Source organism: Sebastes fasciatus, chromosome 18, assembly GCF_043250625.1.
Source record: "Sebastes fasciatus isolate fSebFas1 chromosome 18, fSebFas1.pri, whole genome shotgun sequence".
In the NCBI taxonomy this organism is placed as follows: Eukaryota; Metazoa; Chordata; class Actinopteri; order Perciformes; family Sebastidae; genus Sebastes; species Sebastes fasciatus.
This window is the reverse complement of record NC_133812.1, coordinates 20062420-20078857: the sequence shown is the minus strand read 5'-3', so window position 1 is coordinate 20078857 and position 16438 is coordinate 20062420. Positions and strand designations below refer to the sequence as shown.

General features: G+C 39.8%; 2 protein-coding genes across 4 annotated transcripts in view; one reads left to right on the top strand and one right to left on the bottom strand.

Moving 5' to 3' along the window:
- Positions 1–16438, bottom strand: part of LOC141756483 (uncharacterized) — a 51243-nt gene that overhangs the window by 7402 nt on the left and 27403 nt on the right. The window contains exons 6-8 of one of the 3 annotated variants that reach the window (XM_074616234.1): positions 3747–3873; positions 3580–3637; positions 1037–2441 (exon numbers count right to left, since the gene is read on the bottom strand). In XM_074616234.1, coding sequence (XP_074472335.1) covers positions 1037–2441; positions 3580–3637; positions 3747–3873 — 1590 coding nt within the window. Of the gene's footprint in view, positions 1–1030; positions 2442–3579; positions 3638–3746; positions 3874–16438 lie in introns of all 3 variants that reach the window. The other 2 variants (XM_074616233.1, XM_074616235.1) reach the window with 2 other exon arrangements.
- LOC141756484 (12-(S)-hydroxy-5,8,10,14-eicosatetraenoic acid receptor-like) lies at positions 7014–16391 on the top strand. The gene is made up of 2 exons (XM_074616236.1): positions 7014–7920; positions 10532–16391. Exons 1-2 carry the CDS (start codon positions 7360–7362, stop codon positions 11051–11053), a joined length of 1083 nt encoding a protein of 360 aa, XP_074472337.1. The 5' UTR covers positions 7014–7359; the 3' UTR covers positions 11054–16391.

The following is a 16438-nucleotide window of genomic DNA, read 5'->3' as shown; positions in this document are numbered from 1 at the left end:
TCTCAAAACCAGACCAGAATATATGTTACATTTTTAGATTTTCATTTAAATAAATGTCTGTTAAATCACTAGCTAACGCTGAATGAGGGAACACAATGGTGATTGAGCAATTGGCCTACTGATGAAAGCTCTTGTATTTGCAGTAGTACAAACTGGGTGTCTGCCGCGACACTCCCAGGAAAAATCCAACACGTTCTCATTCCAACTCAAACTCAAACAAACTCACGCTTTGTCAGACCCCTCGGCGTCACTTTTCGGTCGCGGTAAACACATGCTTAACGTTGTTAATTAAACAAAAACACTTGCTTAAGTTTAGGCAACAAAATCACTTAGTTAGGTTTAGGAAAAAAACATCATGGTTGGGCTTAAAATGCCTACGTTTGTAAAGTGAAAATGAGACAAACGTGAACACGGGACACGAACGAACAGCAAATTGTAACGTGAAAGTGACACTTAACGCACGAGACATGAACAGCGGTCTCCTGGATGAAAGCCTTGTGTTTGTTGGACCCATCCACCTCCCCTCCCGCCCGTCTGCCTGCCCTTAGTGTGTCTCTTTGCTCTTTAAACTACGTCACCACACTCCTGGAGCACTTTCTCTGAGCGTTTACTGTTGCTGCGGATGGGTTTACATTGTAGTTACTTGAAAGCGTTTCCTACAAACACTAAGGGGTGCCTTGAGCTTTGGTATTACACGCCGATGGGCGTGACAGAGCGTTGGTAAGTTGCGCTCTGGGAGTGAGAACGGGCTGGAAAAATCGTCGCTCTCTGGGAAGTAACTATAATAATGAATTAAGCTGATTGGAAAAGGCCAACATGTAGAGCAGTGGCATATTGTTGTTGAGATTTGCACATCATTTCGTGTGCGTGCGTGTAAGTGTAAGCTGGCATTATGCTCAACTGATAAAACATGACACCAGCCTAAGATCCAGAAACACACCTGCAATTACAGCTTATCGTCATGAGTTCTGCCAAAGAGAACGAAAGGCAGATATTTGAGATTGTAACTTTAAACATATGTCAAAATTACCATTACAATTTAGGGTTTTATCTTCTCTGTTGGAGCTGGAGGAAGAGGACTGTTGCTGAGGCCCTAATCCAGATCCAAGACTCTGGTCCTGTTTCTGGATCCCAAGAAACATCCATCTTTCTTCAACCTCGCTGGCATAATCATCCTCTGAAAGGTTTAAATGGGAATCCTGGAGGCCGAGGCAGGGAGGAGGAGATGGGAGCTTGGGAAACTGGTGACACTGGGAGGGTGGGTTATCTTCATCCTCACTGCCACCACCATCACCAGTAGAGCCTCTCGTAGTGGAATGCGTGGGAAATGTACTGCGTTTCAGAGGTGTTGGGACTTGACTTGCTGCTGCTGTTGTCGTAGCTTGTTTCTGCCCTTTGACCCAGTTTGAGCCTGCGCTGCTTCCTGGTCTTGACTTGTTGCATAGGCAGAGATGAGAATGTGTTTTTGTTTCATCGCAGCATGTGGATAGAGTTTCCATGTTAAAGCTTGAGACTCTCTCCATGTGGTCGTTCTTAAAACTAACAATAACTTCCTGGTTTCTCGTGGCCCGAGGGGACACTCTGTTGTCCGTCAAAGGGGGGGAATTGTTGAAATGTTGCAATAAGTCTGATTCATATGCAGCGCTGAGACGTTTGGGGGTCCAGATATGTGTGTTGTTCTGCTGCAGAGATTGTTCCCATAGACCCTCTGAGGTGACAGCAGACATTTGTCTGTGAGGTGCTGTGAATTCAAACTGACCCTTCACCTCGTCTTCATTAACAAGCCTTCCTGCAGTTTCACCCATGTTTTCCATTTCTTGGTGCCTCGCCCTTTTCTCTGTGAAGGTCTTGCTATCACAGGGTGTCGGCTCAGACAGTGATCGATTAATTATGCACTCTGTCTCATTCTGTTCTTCCAAATGGGATTTCTCTGTGGACTTTTTCTGTTGTAATTGGCTAACTTTCTCATCTCTGCCTGTTCCTGTAGGAATATCAGTTGTGTGTTTTACTTGGAAAAGCAGAGTTTCAGGTTGGGACACGAGAGGAGTGTTGAAGTGAGTTTGTTCTTGGCTGCAGACCTGAGCCTGACCCTGGATCCTTTGGGTCTCCCTCTGGCTGCACTCGGGTGTCTGAGGATTATATGAAGCAGAGCAAAAGTCTTGTAAAGTCCTAAACTCTCGGCTACGCTCGGGCTGAAAGGTCAAAGACTGGAAGGTTTCAAGCTGCGATCCTTCGTCGTTAAAGACCGTAGATGGGGCGGAGGAGCGCCTCTGGATGCCGGAGGTTAACTTCCTGCTGGGAAGCTGCAGGCGGAGGGAAGCCCTCCTCTGAACCTCCTGCTGATCAGTGACCTTTAGATTATTTCTGTCCATCCTGGAAAAGCCCTCACCCTCCTGCAAGAAGTAACGTCTCTCTGTTAACCTCATCATCCCTCTGAGGTCCTGAAAAATAAAGATTGAATGAGTCACATGCACATGTTCATATTGACATTTAATAGAATGCATTACAGCTGTTTTCTGCCCACACGGGTGACTTTTTATTTGATTGGACGGGTAAAATGGGTTTGGGCAGCTTAAGATAAGTTGGGTGAAAAGCTAAGATACGTTCTAATGTATCGGCCAATTAATAAGATTGAGATTGAAAGGGCAATAGTACACACAATAACACGATAAATAAATGAAAACTAAAGACCGATAACATTTGTAACCCTGCTAGCACGCAGACTAAACTGGAAGCAAGCACAAGCTCCAACCCACTCTGGCCTTATGAAAGATGTCATGCAGCACCTGCATTTGGAAATAAAAGTTCTCATTAAGAGGGAGTGAAGACAAATTCCACCAGATCTGGCAACCCTTTATCAACCACTTCAATAACACTTTATAAATGGTAAATTGATCTTCTATCATTAGCTTGTATAATATTAAATAATTAGTTTATAAATTATATATTGTATCAAAGCTGATAAGAGACTAACAATTACATTGTCTGATTACATTAGTGAACTATTTATTGACAGTTTGTTGTTATACACTAATATTTTATATTAATTAATCTATATTAAGTATTTGTTAGTGATTACCAAATGATTTGTAAACCTTTAAGAAATAATTTGTAAAACATCTACAAACATTACATAGATAGATGGAGCAGAAATCAATTATTAACCTTTGACAAATTATTATTTACCTATCTAAATAATGTTTGTAGATGATTTACAAATGTATTAATCATTTAACAAAGTATTATAATCATCAGTTGCAACTTTTTAATAGCCATCCAAATAATGTTTGTAAAAAACAGTTATTAACTATTAAAAAGGGGTTAGAAATATAAATATCTATCTATGTAATGTTTACAATTTCTTAAAGGTTTACAAATAATTTTCATAATCATTAAATTATACACATTCCTTTTTACATTTTTTAATGCATTTCTGCCTTGTTGTGCAAATGAGGGGGCTGTCACTCAGCGTGTGTCATGGGGTCATTCATTTATTTATGATTTTGGCAGGGTCCGTCCTCCATAGTTATGCCACAGTAAACTACTGTAGGCTATATATTATACTATTATGTAATATACCTGCAGCTGCTTTGGCTCAGAGATTTCATGCACTTTCAGCTGCTCCTCTACACACTCCCTGAAGATCAGCGTTGGCGCCCAAACGGAAAAAACAAATGAAGGGTTAGGGTTAAGATAACAAAGAAGTAGAACACATGTTCTGAGTTGTAGGCCAGGCGTCTGAGTACCTGTCTTCAGTGTTAGCAGAGGGCCTGGCTGGGTCCTGGGCTCCATCTCGGTGTACAGTCTGGTCAGTCCCTGTGGTGGTCGGGAAGTGTCTCTGCTCTGCCGTCTCTTCTTTGGATGTAACTGCATCTGAGTGGGAGACAAAGTTGAATATACAGTACATTATGCTGATGGATCAGAAAGGATTGAGTCTGCAGGATAGGACGTGAAGGAAAGCTTCACTGTGTGAACCGCTGGAGGCCAAAAGTATGTGACTGGATGAGTGCCAAACATCTCAGCCTCCTGTGAGATAGTATGGATGACAGTGAGAAAACTCGACACCGCTGTGAGTTGTAGCAGCAGGTACAACTTTACAGTAAGTGTTATTGGAGTCACAGGTTGGCTTGACAATCTGAGAACAGTCGTCTGATTGTTAATCTGTCTGACAGGCCTCTGATGCTGCAAAGCTACACTTCTCAGAGTCCTGCTGGATTCAAACACTCACAATAAACAAGCCATGATCACGTCCTATTAGTTTAATAATCACTGTTCATTTCAATAACTACAAAATTAACCTATGAGATATTACATTCTACTGCGAGGAACTTTAATCTTGTGTTGAATTTGGTGGTCCCTGTGGACAAAAGCGGTAGTGTTTCCAAGCACCAGAGTCCCTTTAGAAAACCTCTCATTTTACTACAGCAGAGTCTGACAGTCTGCCCCGCTCAGTCCTGGTTCTGGTTTCCCCGTGCCTCCCTTCCCTCCAGCGGGCCCAGCAATACGGCCTGGGCCTCCAGCAGCGTGGTGTCGGTGTTGGCTCCCAGCAGGGACCGGGGCAGGTCATAGTCAAGTCATCACACTGAAACACTGACAGCTGTTGTTGCCTGTTGGGCTGCAGTTTGCCATGTTATGATTTGAGCATATTTGTTATGCTAAATGCAGTACCTGTGAGGGTTTCTGGACAATATTTGTCATTGTTTTGTGTTGCTAATTGATTTACAAGAATGAAAATATACATATACTTGAATGCAAGGATATTAGCCCACTCCCATGTTGATAAGAGTATTAAATATCTCTCTTTAAGGAACATTTTGAACAGATAAAAAATGTGCGATTAATTTGCGATTACTCGCGATTACCTATGGACAATCATGTGTTTAATCGCGAATAAATATTTTAATTGATTGACAGCCCTAGTAATTTGTGTAAATTGTCGCTATACATCGCTCTTCCAAGTTTCATTTTTCATTGGCAATCAGTCCCAAAAATCTGGCATAGTGCATGAGATGAGTGGAATGACAAAGCGGAAAATGATTCAGCCCAAACTGTTGGGCTTTAATGGAAAATTATATTATTGCTGCCAGTTGTGCCCATGTGGCAACGCAGTGCTGAGTGAGAATGTTTTGATGTCATCACATCTAAAGCTGCGTCCTTCCCATTATGCAATACACAGTTCACACAAAGAAAAAAACAGTCACTCTGCCTGAAGTAATAGGGAGCAGTGGTGCAAGAAACACACTGTAAAGTCCTGCATTCAAAATCTTACGTAAAAGTACAAAAGTACTCACATCAAAATGTACTTAATGTAGGCATACCAAAAGTCAATCAATTAAAATATTTAATCGCGATTAATTGCGTGATTGTCCACCTCTCCACCTCCTGCCGGAGCTCCGACTGCAGGTCGAAGGCGGCAGCGAAGCCGGATCTGGGTATGTCCGCGGCGGGCTGTTTGCTGCCTGTAGTCTGAGCTGAAGGAGTTTCTAGTGAACCTGTGTCCCGTAAATCACTTTGACTTATTTCGCCAATTGCCGATTTAAATCTGAAAGCACAAAACTAGAGGGGCAATACGACATGGACAGAAACCGCAAGTTTTATTGAATTTAAATGAGACTGAGCTGTGGTTTGCTCAACTCGGAACAACCTACACTCTTTTTAATTATTTCTGTCAAGATCTACATTGAAAAACATGTTACAGTACATAAATTCATCATAATATCCATAGCAAAAAACGCCCATAATAAGAGAGGTAACTGTAAATACATGTCTACTGTGTGTGTGTTATATGATATGAAATTGGCCTACTATCAATCCTAGTCATAAAACTAATCCTCCAGGTAGCTAGGTAGTATCACTGTGCTACCGAGGGTATCAGACCAGACTGCTGGGCTTTAATTTAACTTGATCCACTGCATAGTTGACTGAGTAACCCAAAATACAATTAAATCATTGCTGAGGAAGAAGCACAGGGGAGGGAGAGGAGGTCAAGGATCAGAAGAGCTACTCATCTAACAAGGTCTAGATTAAATCCAGCATTGTAGTCACTCAGTATAACTCTAAACTACCACATCAAAGCAATAAAGCAGTAAAACCATTCATGACATGAGAGAAATGTGAAAAACAAACAGATGTATTATATAGGTACTATAACTGTTGATTGCTTTGACGTTTCATGTGTCTAGTCTTGCATAAAGGCGGCTTTTAAATCCTGAATCTGGAATGAGGTCACGTCCTCTCCAGGTCTCTAAAACCGGTTTGACTCCTAACGTGCTGTCTGGACTTGCAGCTGAAGTAGAGAAGGAGTTTGAAGCATGCAAAGTCCGAGGCATGCAGAGCTGAGGCCTAGGGTTAACCCCCTTCTCCTTCTCCTCCCTTAGGACTCTACATTCCACGCAAACCTCATTTACTTTCCCTTACATAGTAGAAATCACTGACAGCAGCACTATGTCAATCTCCTCGTGCCTACACTATCCATCATCAATTCCCAGGGATCCACATCTGCGTACTCTGAGGAGAATTTATCTTAGTTTTTTTAGCATCCCGCGGTGGAGACGTACAGCTTTAGGGAGCTGAGACGCTCAAAAGCTGTCATTCATGATAAACTGTAAGTCATTCAGCAGCTTCTGGGATTTACTGAACCCTCAGAGTAGCAGAAATGGTTAATTCTCACAGTTTGTGCCAGGAAACGGCAGCACTGTATGCTTTGAATATGAAAACTTTCCATAACATTTTTCTCCCATGATTGGCGGTCTGTCAAAAGTCATATCAGCTGGAGCTATCAGTATCTGACAGAGCTTGTCAGGGCTCAACCTGGCATGCAGATTTTAGAGTTACGTCACCAAAGATATTTCACCAAGTTTGAGGTTAGTTTGTTGTTAAACCATGTCTTAGTTTCCTGTTAAGAAACAGAGTTTGTGTTATTTGTATTTTAAAAGTTACAGGCTGGTCTTGGCCCTTGTAAGCCACACTGGTCCAACAGTGGAAAGCAGCTGGTGACTCACCTCCTCGGGCTATAAAAGGCGGAGCTACGAGCACGGAGCTGAACTGCAAGGCAAACTCAAAGAAGTCGTCAACCATTTGCTCTGCCCTCTGAGAGAATCACTTCCAGACCTGATACTGACTCTCACAAAACAGGACATTCAAACCTGAATGGAAATACACACGAGGACTGAAAGAAGAATTCAAAACCTAAGAGAGGATTAAAAACTGAAGACATTGAAGAAACTTGTTAGGCAGGTTTTTTTTGTGTGTGTGTTTGCTGGGTGAGACTGCAGAGACTTTAAGTGTGAAGGGATTTCCTTGTCAGTTTAGATAAGAAAACTTTTGCTCTTTCTAGTTTGTAATTATTTGACTGTTCAAATGGAATCAAACACAACCAATGGATCTGGTTTCCACCATGGCGAGGAATGCGATGCCTCAAACAAGGCGCTGTATAAGTTCTATGCAGCTGTCATGATTATAATTTTGATCCTAGCGTTGCCTCTGAATGCATCTGTCCTCCACCTCTTCATATTCAAGCTGAAATTCTGGAAATCCAACAGCAATAACATCTTCCTTTTCAACCTGGTGTTGGCTGACATTCTGCTGCTCATCTGTTTGCCCATAAAGGCATACAACTTCATCCACGGAGAGAGGAGGAATAAAGACGACACAATCTGCAAAGCTATGCTCTTCATGTTGTTTTTAAACCGAGGGGCCAGCATTGCCTTCCTGACGGTGACCTCCATTGATCGATACTTTAATGTGGTGCACCCCGGTCGAAAGAATCTCCTGAGAGCGCTCAAGAAATCTCCTCAGATCTCGATCATCATCTGGGTGCTTCTTCTGCCTCTCACCATTCCCACCATGCTCAAGAACTTTGACTGCTGCAACAGCCTCAACCGAGAAGCTGGTGCCACAAAAGAGGATCTCTTGGTTACGGTAATGTTTCCATGCTGGATGTGTAATTTGTAGGGCTCTAAAAGTTTATGTGATAATAATGCATTAACGCAAATTTGTTTTAACGCTACCAATTTCTTTAACGCATTAACGCACCTTATTTAAGTTGTAGCAGGCTCAGTTTTAAAGCTAGAGTGAAGATACTGACATCACATGAAACTAGAAAAATTAAGGAATCCATTGGCATCAACCACGTCATACTAGCCTCCTTGCGAAGGAGGTTAAATAACACTCCTAAACTTATGCTAAATTTTGTCGAGGAAAAACTGTCATGGCCATTTTCAAAGGGGTCCCTTGACCTCTGACCTCAAGATATGTGAATGAAAATGGGTTCTATGGGTACCCACGAGTCTCCCCTTTACAGACATGCCCACTTTATGATAATCACATGCAGTTTGGGGCAAGTCATAGTCAAGTCAGCACACTGACACACTGACAGCTGTTGTTGCAATCAATTAATTTGCAATCACTCGCGATTAACCATGGACAATCATGCGATTAATCGCGAATAAATATTTTAATTGATTGACAGCCCTAGTAATTTGTGTAAATTGTCGCTATACATTGCTCTTCCAAGTTTCGTTTTTCATTGGCAGGTTTTCACTGTCAGTCCCAAAAATCTGGTATAGTGCATGAGATGAGTGAAATGACAAAGCGGAAAATGATTCAGCCCAAACTGTTGGGCTTCAATGGAAAATTATATTATTGCTGCCAGTTGTGCCCATGTGGCAACGCAGTGCTGAGTGAGCATGTTTTGATGTCATCACATCATCCTTCTCATTTATGCAATACACAGTTCACACAAAGTACAGAATTATTTTGTGAAAACAGTCACTCTGCCTGAAGTAATAGGGAGCAGTGGTGGAAGAAACACACTGTAAAGTCCTGCATTCAAAATCTTACGTAAAAGTACAAAAGTACTCACATCAAAATGTACTTAATGTAGGCCTACCAAAAGTAAAAGTACTGATTATGCAGAATAGCCCGTTTCAGAATACTATATATTATATTACTGGATTATAAGTATTGATGCATTAACTATTTTTTTTTTTTTTTGCTTTGTCATTTCACTCATCTCATGCACTATACCAGATTTTCAGGACTGTCGCTGAAAACCTGGCAGTAACAAACGAAACTTGGAAGAGCGCTGTATAGCGACAATTTACACAAATTACTAGGGCTGTCAATCAATTAAATGATTTAATCGCGATTAATTGCATGATTGTCCATAGTTGATCGCGATTAATCTCAAATTAATCGCACAATTTTGATCTGTTCAAAATGTACCTTAAAGGGAGATCTGTCAAGTATTTAATACTCTTATCAACATGGGAGTGGACAAATATCCTTGCATTCAAATATATGTATATTTTTATTCTTGGAAATCAATTAACAGCACAAAACAATGACAAATATTGTCCAGAAAACCTCACAGGTACTGCAAAAAATATGCTCAAATCATAACATGGCAAACTGAAACCCAACAGGCAACATCAGCTGTCAGTGTGTCAGTGTGCTGACTTGACTATGACTTGCCCCAAACTGCATGTGATTATCATAAAGTGGGCATGTCTGTAAAGGGGAGACTCGTGGGTACCCATAGAACCCATTTTCATTCACATATCTTGAGGTCAGAGGTCAAGGGACCCCTTTGAAAATGGACATGACAGTTTTTCCTCTCCAAAATTTAGCCTAACTTTGGAGCGTTATTTAAACTTCTTCCCGACAAGCTAGTATGACATGGTATCAATGGATTCCTTAGATTTTTCTTAGTAAAGCCAGTCGGGATTGCCATGGACCCACATCATTCAGACATCAAGGATGTGGGTCCATGGCGTCCTCCATGAGGGTTATCTCATTCAACAGCCTCATTTAGATAGAGCCTGTTTCCAGAGCTATTTTTAACACAGCATTGCTAAAGTTGAGATGTGTTAAACCTGGAGTGTGTCAAACTGTACTAAACATGACAGGGCCGCAGTTTAGAAAAGATATGCTGAAACCAAAATATTAATATTGTCAATAAAGGAGGAGATGCTGTTCACCATTTATTACACATTTTATATATATATAAAATATTAAATAAAATAAATAATATATAAGATTCTATGCACAACATGGTGCAGTGGATAAGATGGAAGCATGTCTATTGTTTTTGTACAATAGACAATGGTATTGTGTCAGAGGTCAAGGGACCCCTTTGAAAATGGCCATGACAGTTTTCCAAAACGTAGCGTAAGTTTGGAGTGCTATACAGCCTCCTTCCCTCAACCTAGTATGACAGTTTGTACCAATGGATTCATTAGGTTTTCTAGTTTCATATGATGCCAGTATCTTCACTCTAGCTTCAAAACTGAGCCCGCTACAACCTAAAAAGCGCAAGCTGTGTTAATGCGTTACAGACATTAGTAGCTAAATTAAAATGAATTTACGTTAACGTGTTATCGTGTTAACTTTGACAGCCCGAATATATATACAGTGGTTAAACTGATAACCGGTGCAGTCCCAATATACAATTTTTAGGGACACAATGCACAATCAAGAATGCAAATTTGTTTGTTGATGTATATGACAAATAAATGTTTTCTGATTTAAGGGTGTGGAGGACAAGTTGCGAGAAACGGTCTTCTTCACCCAGATCCTCATCCCTTTCGTCATCCTGGTCTACTGCACGGTACGCATCGTCAACCGGCTCAGGAGAAAAACAGTCGGGGACAGGACCAAGCTGAGGAGAGCAATGTTTTTGGTGACCGCCGTCATGGTGGTCTTCTCCGTCTGCTTCCTCCCCTGCACCATAGCCAGGGCGGTTCTGCTGATCGCCCGGGTCAAAGACTGGCCTGACGCCAGAGAGGATAGAGCTGCCGCGTTCTTTGATGGCCTCATGGTCCTCTCCTACATGGACTGTCTGCTGGATCCGCTGGTCTACTGCTTCTGTAGCACCAAGTTTAAAAGCATTTATCTCTCCAATTATTTCCCTTTCTTACTGAAAGGCGATCAAGTGCCGGTAGAGAGCTCAACGGGAAACACAACGCAACCTCGACGCAATAATGTCATTCCAAAATCACCAAAACCAGAGGCTGTTTCTATGTGTAATGCAACCTGTACAACCACTATCTGAGACTGACAATGTGCCCCAAACCTGTACTTGCTTTATGAAAGGGGACTCTGAAGGTAAAGTGCGCTATGAGGACAAGACGTAGAGTAGTTATTTAAGTTTATATTGATTCTTAAAGTAATAATCTCAAAGATTTTCATTTAAATAAATGTCTGTTAAGTCAATGGCTATCACCACATGAGGTAACACCATGGTGAATGAGCCTATGGCCCACTGATGAAAGCCCTTGCATTTGCAGTAGTATGAACTGATAGTCTGTGGCGACATTCCCGGGAATTCTTGACACTGTTTGGATCTCTGGGAAGTGAGATCCAAAAAAACACCTGCAATTATCGCAATAGGTGCCGCCAAAGAGAACAAAATGAATATCTTTGAGATTGTAACTTTAAATAGAAATATATAGACGTTCATATGTAAATAGGAAGATCTGGTTCTTCCAAAGTAAGTTATGTGTTCTTCAGCATTGTAGATATACTGTAGTAGTGACTCATCAGGTGAAATAGTCTCCTAATAGTCTAGAATATACTGTATTAATGTTGGTGGATTTCATTTAGTGAAACATGAGGGGTTATTTTTAAGGGGATTGTCCCTGAGCCAAACTATGCACATCTGTTTCTCGGTTTTTCTTGGACATTGAGTCGTTATGACCTAAAAAAATTCCTTTCAACTGTTAGAGGCGAAAAAGAAAAGAAGCAGGAATTGTATCTGTCAACTCATACCAATCTCACACAACCTTTATCTACAGTTTCCACAATCAAACAAGCATTAGTGTTTACTGCCATCAATTATGGCTCAGAAGATATAAACATGTCACCCGAAAGTGTTTAAATCTTGTCAAATACATTTTCGTGAAGCTGTAAATGGTGAGGAATTCCAAACTAAGGGAACTAAAGAAAGAAGGGGTTTCAAATGTGTGCATGTAACTGACCCCAAAATAGATGCATATTGTGCCACGGTCAGTCCTCTATTACATAAGAGTCAGGGCCTTTCTCAAACCAGCCCCTACACCCTCTCCGCCATATTAAGTGCCATCCCAAACTAATGCATTGAGTCTGCATCAACTGGGCGCGTGTAACAGCGTTTTGTGTTCGTCATGGAACACGTTACGTACAAAATGCAAGTTCCGTCTGTACGTAAACGGACATCGACAACTGTTAAGTTGTATTTAGGAACAAATGTGTAGTCTAGAAAACAGCAGACGTTTTCATTTGATTGTTAAGTGTAGTATATTTACAGGGACGGTCCCAAAAACCAAGCAGCTCATAAACAGAGAAGATGTTTGCACAAAAAGAAAAAAAAAAGCATGGGAGTAAGTTTTATTTCTGTATAATGCATATTCTTGTTAATACTGTGAACCTTTGTATAGGGGTGGGAATCACCAGAGACCCCACGATACGATATTATCATGATACTTAAGTCACGAGACGATCTTATGGTGATTTTAAACATTTTGCGATAAGATATGTTGCAATTTATTACCTTTTATCCAAATCATGCAGTTTGTCAACATCTGTTTTATCTAATAAGAAACAGTTTTCACTAAGTTTTCATTCACATGTCTTAAGGTCAGACGTCAAGAGACCGCTTTGAAAATGGCCATGCCAGTTTTTCCTTGCCGAAATTTAGCGTAAATTTGTAGCGTTATTTAGCGTTCTTGTCGACAAGCTAACATGACATAGTCGGAAACAATCAATTCCTCCAATTGAGGTTTTCTCTCTTCTGAAAGATAGAATAGCGGCCGTCGGATTGTTAAGAGGTTAATAGTTTATATAATAAAAGATCGGTACTTGACATCCGTGTATCGATACAATAATGACACGCAAAATATCGCGATACTATGCTGTATCGGTTTGTTCCCCCACCCCTACCTTTGCATATGCCCTAGAATATATCTTTGCACATTCCTGCCAAGCTCTTTCATTTGAAACAGATACAGTGTACATATTTTTTTTAAATGTTTTAATATTTTTATTGTAATTTTTTTCTATTCTATATTTATGTTTCTTGTTTATGCACCAAAACACTAAAACAAATTCCGATTTTTTTCCATAAGCTTAAGGCCTATTTTATGTGGAGTGAATGAGTCTGCCACCTCACTGAAGCTTGTTATTAGCGCTGTGTATAGCAGTTGCCGCTTGATACGAAAGCATGGTTACGAAACGTTACGACAGGTCCTGTTTCCGTCGAAGACAGGGAAGTTCGTCACCTACACCTTAAAGAAGGGGTGCTTTGTTCAGCTGTTAGTTCACTCCGTCACATAGTGGGAGTGGGGAGGGTCCGGTTTGAGAAAGGCCCCTAATCCTAAAAACCCATACAGGAAGTTGATCATTTATATAACTGTTTATACTGTATGTAAGAGATGGGTTTACTGTATATATTTTCTGTCTGTCCGTTAATCCAGCACACAAAACAAGATGCCTCAAAAATGTAGATGTACAGTATACGTCACCTGGGTGATCTCACTCACCTTGATGATATCATCACCAGTAACAATGCAGTTAGTGAAAATATGTCTGCTGGTCACTGTCTGGCTACATATAAATAGCTTACTCATTAAAGTAGTCAAACAGCTGGGGGTCTGGTCATTCAGGGTTTAATTTCATGTAATTCACTCGTCTGTGTGTTTAAGATGCATCACCGCGCATCATAAAATAAGTCATTGCTTTGTGGGAAATGGTGAATCACTGCAACAATACAATGAGATATTTGTGCTGTGGAATATTATGCAACGTCCTTGTCATGTTGAATTTATCATAAAATGGAATTAAAGTGGGAACACAACTGAGGAAAAACACGAAAAAAAAGCGGCTGCTCCTGATGGAAAAAGAGGAGGGGAAGAAGATCCCACTACAGCTTTGTATTAGATTCAAACGCCTTTATTAACGTGGCTACATGATTAAAAATAAGACCGATAACATACTGAACTCAGGGGTAACAAACAAGCGAAGAACTGTATATATACACAGAGTATTTGGCTCTGCAAATGTCACATCTGCACAACTGACAATACTCTACGTGTATGAAAACACTGCAAATATTTACCGAGTAAAGAGAGGAACATGTGCCTTAAGGTCATATATAATGTTACCTTAACTAACACAAACGTTTGCGGCCCTGCAGGGTTGTTTTGTGTTTACTTTGTCATTCAGTTGTGTAGATTTGACCTGGTCAGAGCTGTATGTTCATAGTATATATTCTTTGTTTGTCTGTGAAAGTCAATATGTTTCATTCTTGTTTTTAATTTTGTAACCACATTACTGTAAATGTACCAATCTGCCCAATTACAAATAGGACATGACTCCAATATCTATAATTTACTATCACTAATTGTACAACTAAAAAAAAAATTAATTACCAACTCTACAAAGTGAGATATGCATGCTAAAGTTAATTTATTAATTAAATTAATTTGGGATTTTAATGGCTCACACACTTGTGAGTAATGACAATGAATGCAGCATTACAGCAGCTGTACTGTATTAGCATTATTAAATGCTAAACGGTGTTTTGTTACAAATAGAAATAGGTGCTGATAATACTACTGATGTTAACGTTAAGGATTTATAAAAAATTCTGGTTTATATGACCATAAATATAAAACAGATTCAGTTTAATGGAAGGGATTTTGGAATCAAACAACTTCTGAATTCTTTGGATTATTATATATAAGGAATTTACATACCTATAACTATGGTCCTCGCATATTATAAGTTTTTTTTTTTAATATTATAAATGTCCCAATACATGATTTAAATACCATACCCCCTCGACCATCACTCAATTAAGTGACGCTGTCATGTTTAACAGAGAAGGGATCACATTCAGAGACTGACACATTTCATAAGTTTTACAGGTGGCATTGTGGGAATACTTGTCTTTTATGTCTTTTTACTACTGCTGTAATGTGTAATGTGAATGTATAAATATATTTTTTATCTTTGAGTACATTTCTGCTGACTGATCCTTCATCTTCTTTCTGGTCAGAAAATCATTGAAATATCTTGAATTCATTTATTTAACGGTTGTTCTCTGACGAATGATTACCCAACAGCTGCTTAGTGTGCCAACGTTGTCACACAAAAACATTCCCATGGAGTTCAGATATGAGTCACAGTGCATTTAAGCAATCTTTGAAACATCTGGGAAAAAAGCCTGGGTGTGGTTTTGATTAGTGGATCTATTGTGTCAGAAATGCCAAGCTATTGATAAAAAAAAGGGAAAGCAGCCTCACAAACAAGTAGCTGACTTCACAAACATCTCTGGACTGTACATTTATGGCTCCAAATAATACCAAAGAGGTAAATGTTTGACACATTTGCACTTCAATGACCATAAAAGCTGTAAGGTGACTTACTGCAAACAGCATGTTTTATGACAATCACAAAGGATAACAAAGGATCAAAAGAAAAAGGAAGATCTAACATTAGTACATTTTAAGCTCATACATGTAGCAAGTTAACGCAAATTAGTTTTAACGGCACTAATTTCTTTAACGCATTAATGCAACTTTCGATTTTTTGGTTGTAGCGGGGTCATTTTTAAAGCTCCAAGGTTACACTAAATTTTGGAAAAACTGTCATGGCCATTTTCAAAGGGGTCCCTTGACCTCTGACCTCAAGATATGTGAATGAAAATGGGTTCTATGGGTACCCACGAGTCTCCCCTTTACAGACATGCCCACTTTATGATAATCACATGCAGTTTTGGGCAAGTCATAGTCAAGTCAGCACACTGACACACTGACAGCTGTTGTTGCCTGTTGGGCTGCAGTTTGCCATGTTATGATTTGATCATATATTTTATGCTAAATGCAGTACCTGTGAGGGTTTCTGGACAATATTTGTCATTGTTTTGTGTTGTTAATTGATTTCCAATAATAAATATGTACATATATTTGCATAAAGTAAGCATATTTGCCCACTCCCATGTTAATAAGAGTATTAATACTTGACAATTCTCCCTTTAAGGTACATTTTGAATTTTGAACAGATAAAACGTGTGATTATTTTGTGATTAACCGTGATCAACTATGGACAATCATGCAATTAATCGCGATTAAATATTGTAATTGATTGACAGCCCTAGTAATTTGTGTAAATTGACACTATACAGTGCTCTTCCAAGTTTCGTTTGTTACTGCCAGGTTTTCAGCGACAGTCCCGAAAATCTGCTATAGTGCATGAGATGAGTGAAATGACAAAGCAAAAAAAAAACAACACGTTAATGCATCAATAATTATAATCCAGTAATATAATATATAGTATTTTGAAACGGGCTATTCTGCATAATTAGTACTTTTACTTTTGGTAGGCCTACATTAAGTACATTTTGACGTGAGTACTTTTGTACTTTTACTTAAGTAAGATTTTGAATGCAGGACTTTACAGT

What these genes read in the sequence shown, in the direction of transcription:
- LOC141756484 (XM_074616236.1), top strand. Translation starts at nt 7,360, where the DNA reads ATGGAATCAAACACAACCAATGGATCTGGTTTCCACCATGGCGAGGAA. An exon ending in AAGAGGATCTCTTGGTTACG is followed by an intron (nt 7,921 to 10,531) that starts GTAATGTTTCCA and finishes TTCTGATTTAAG; the next exon opens with GGTGTGGAGGACAAGTTGCG.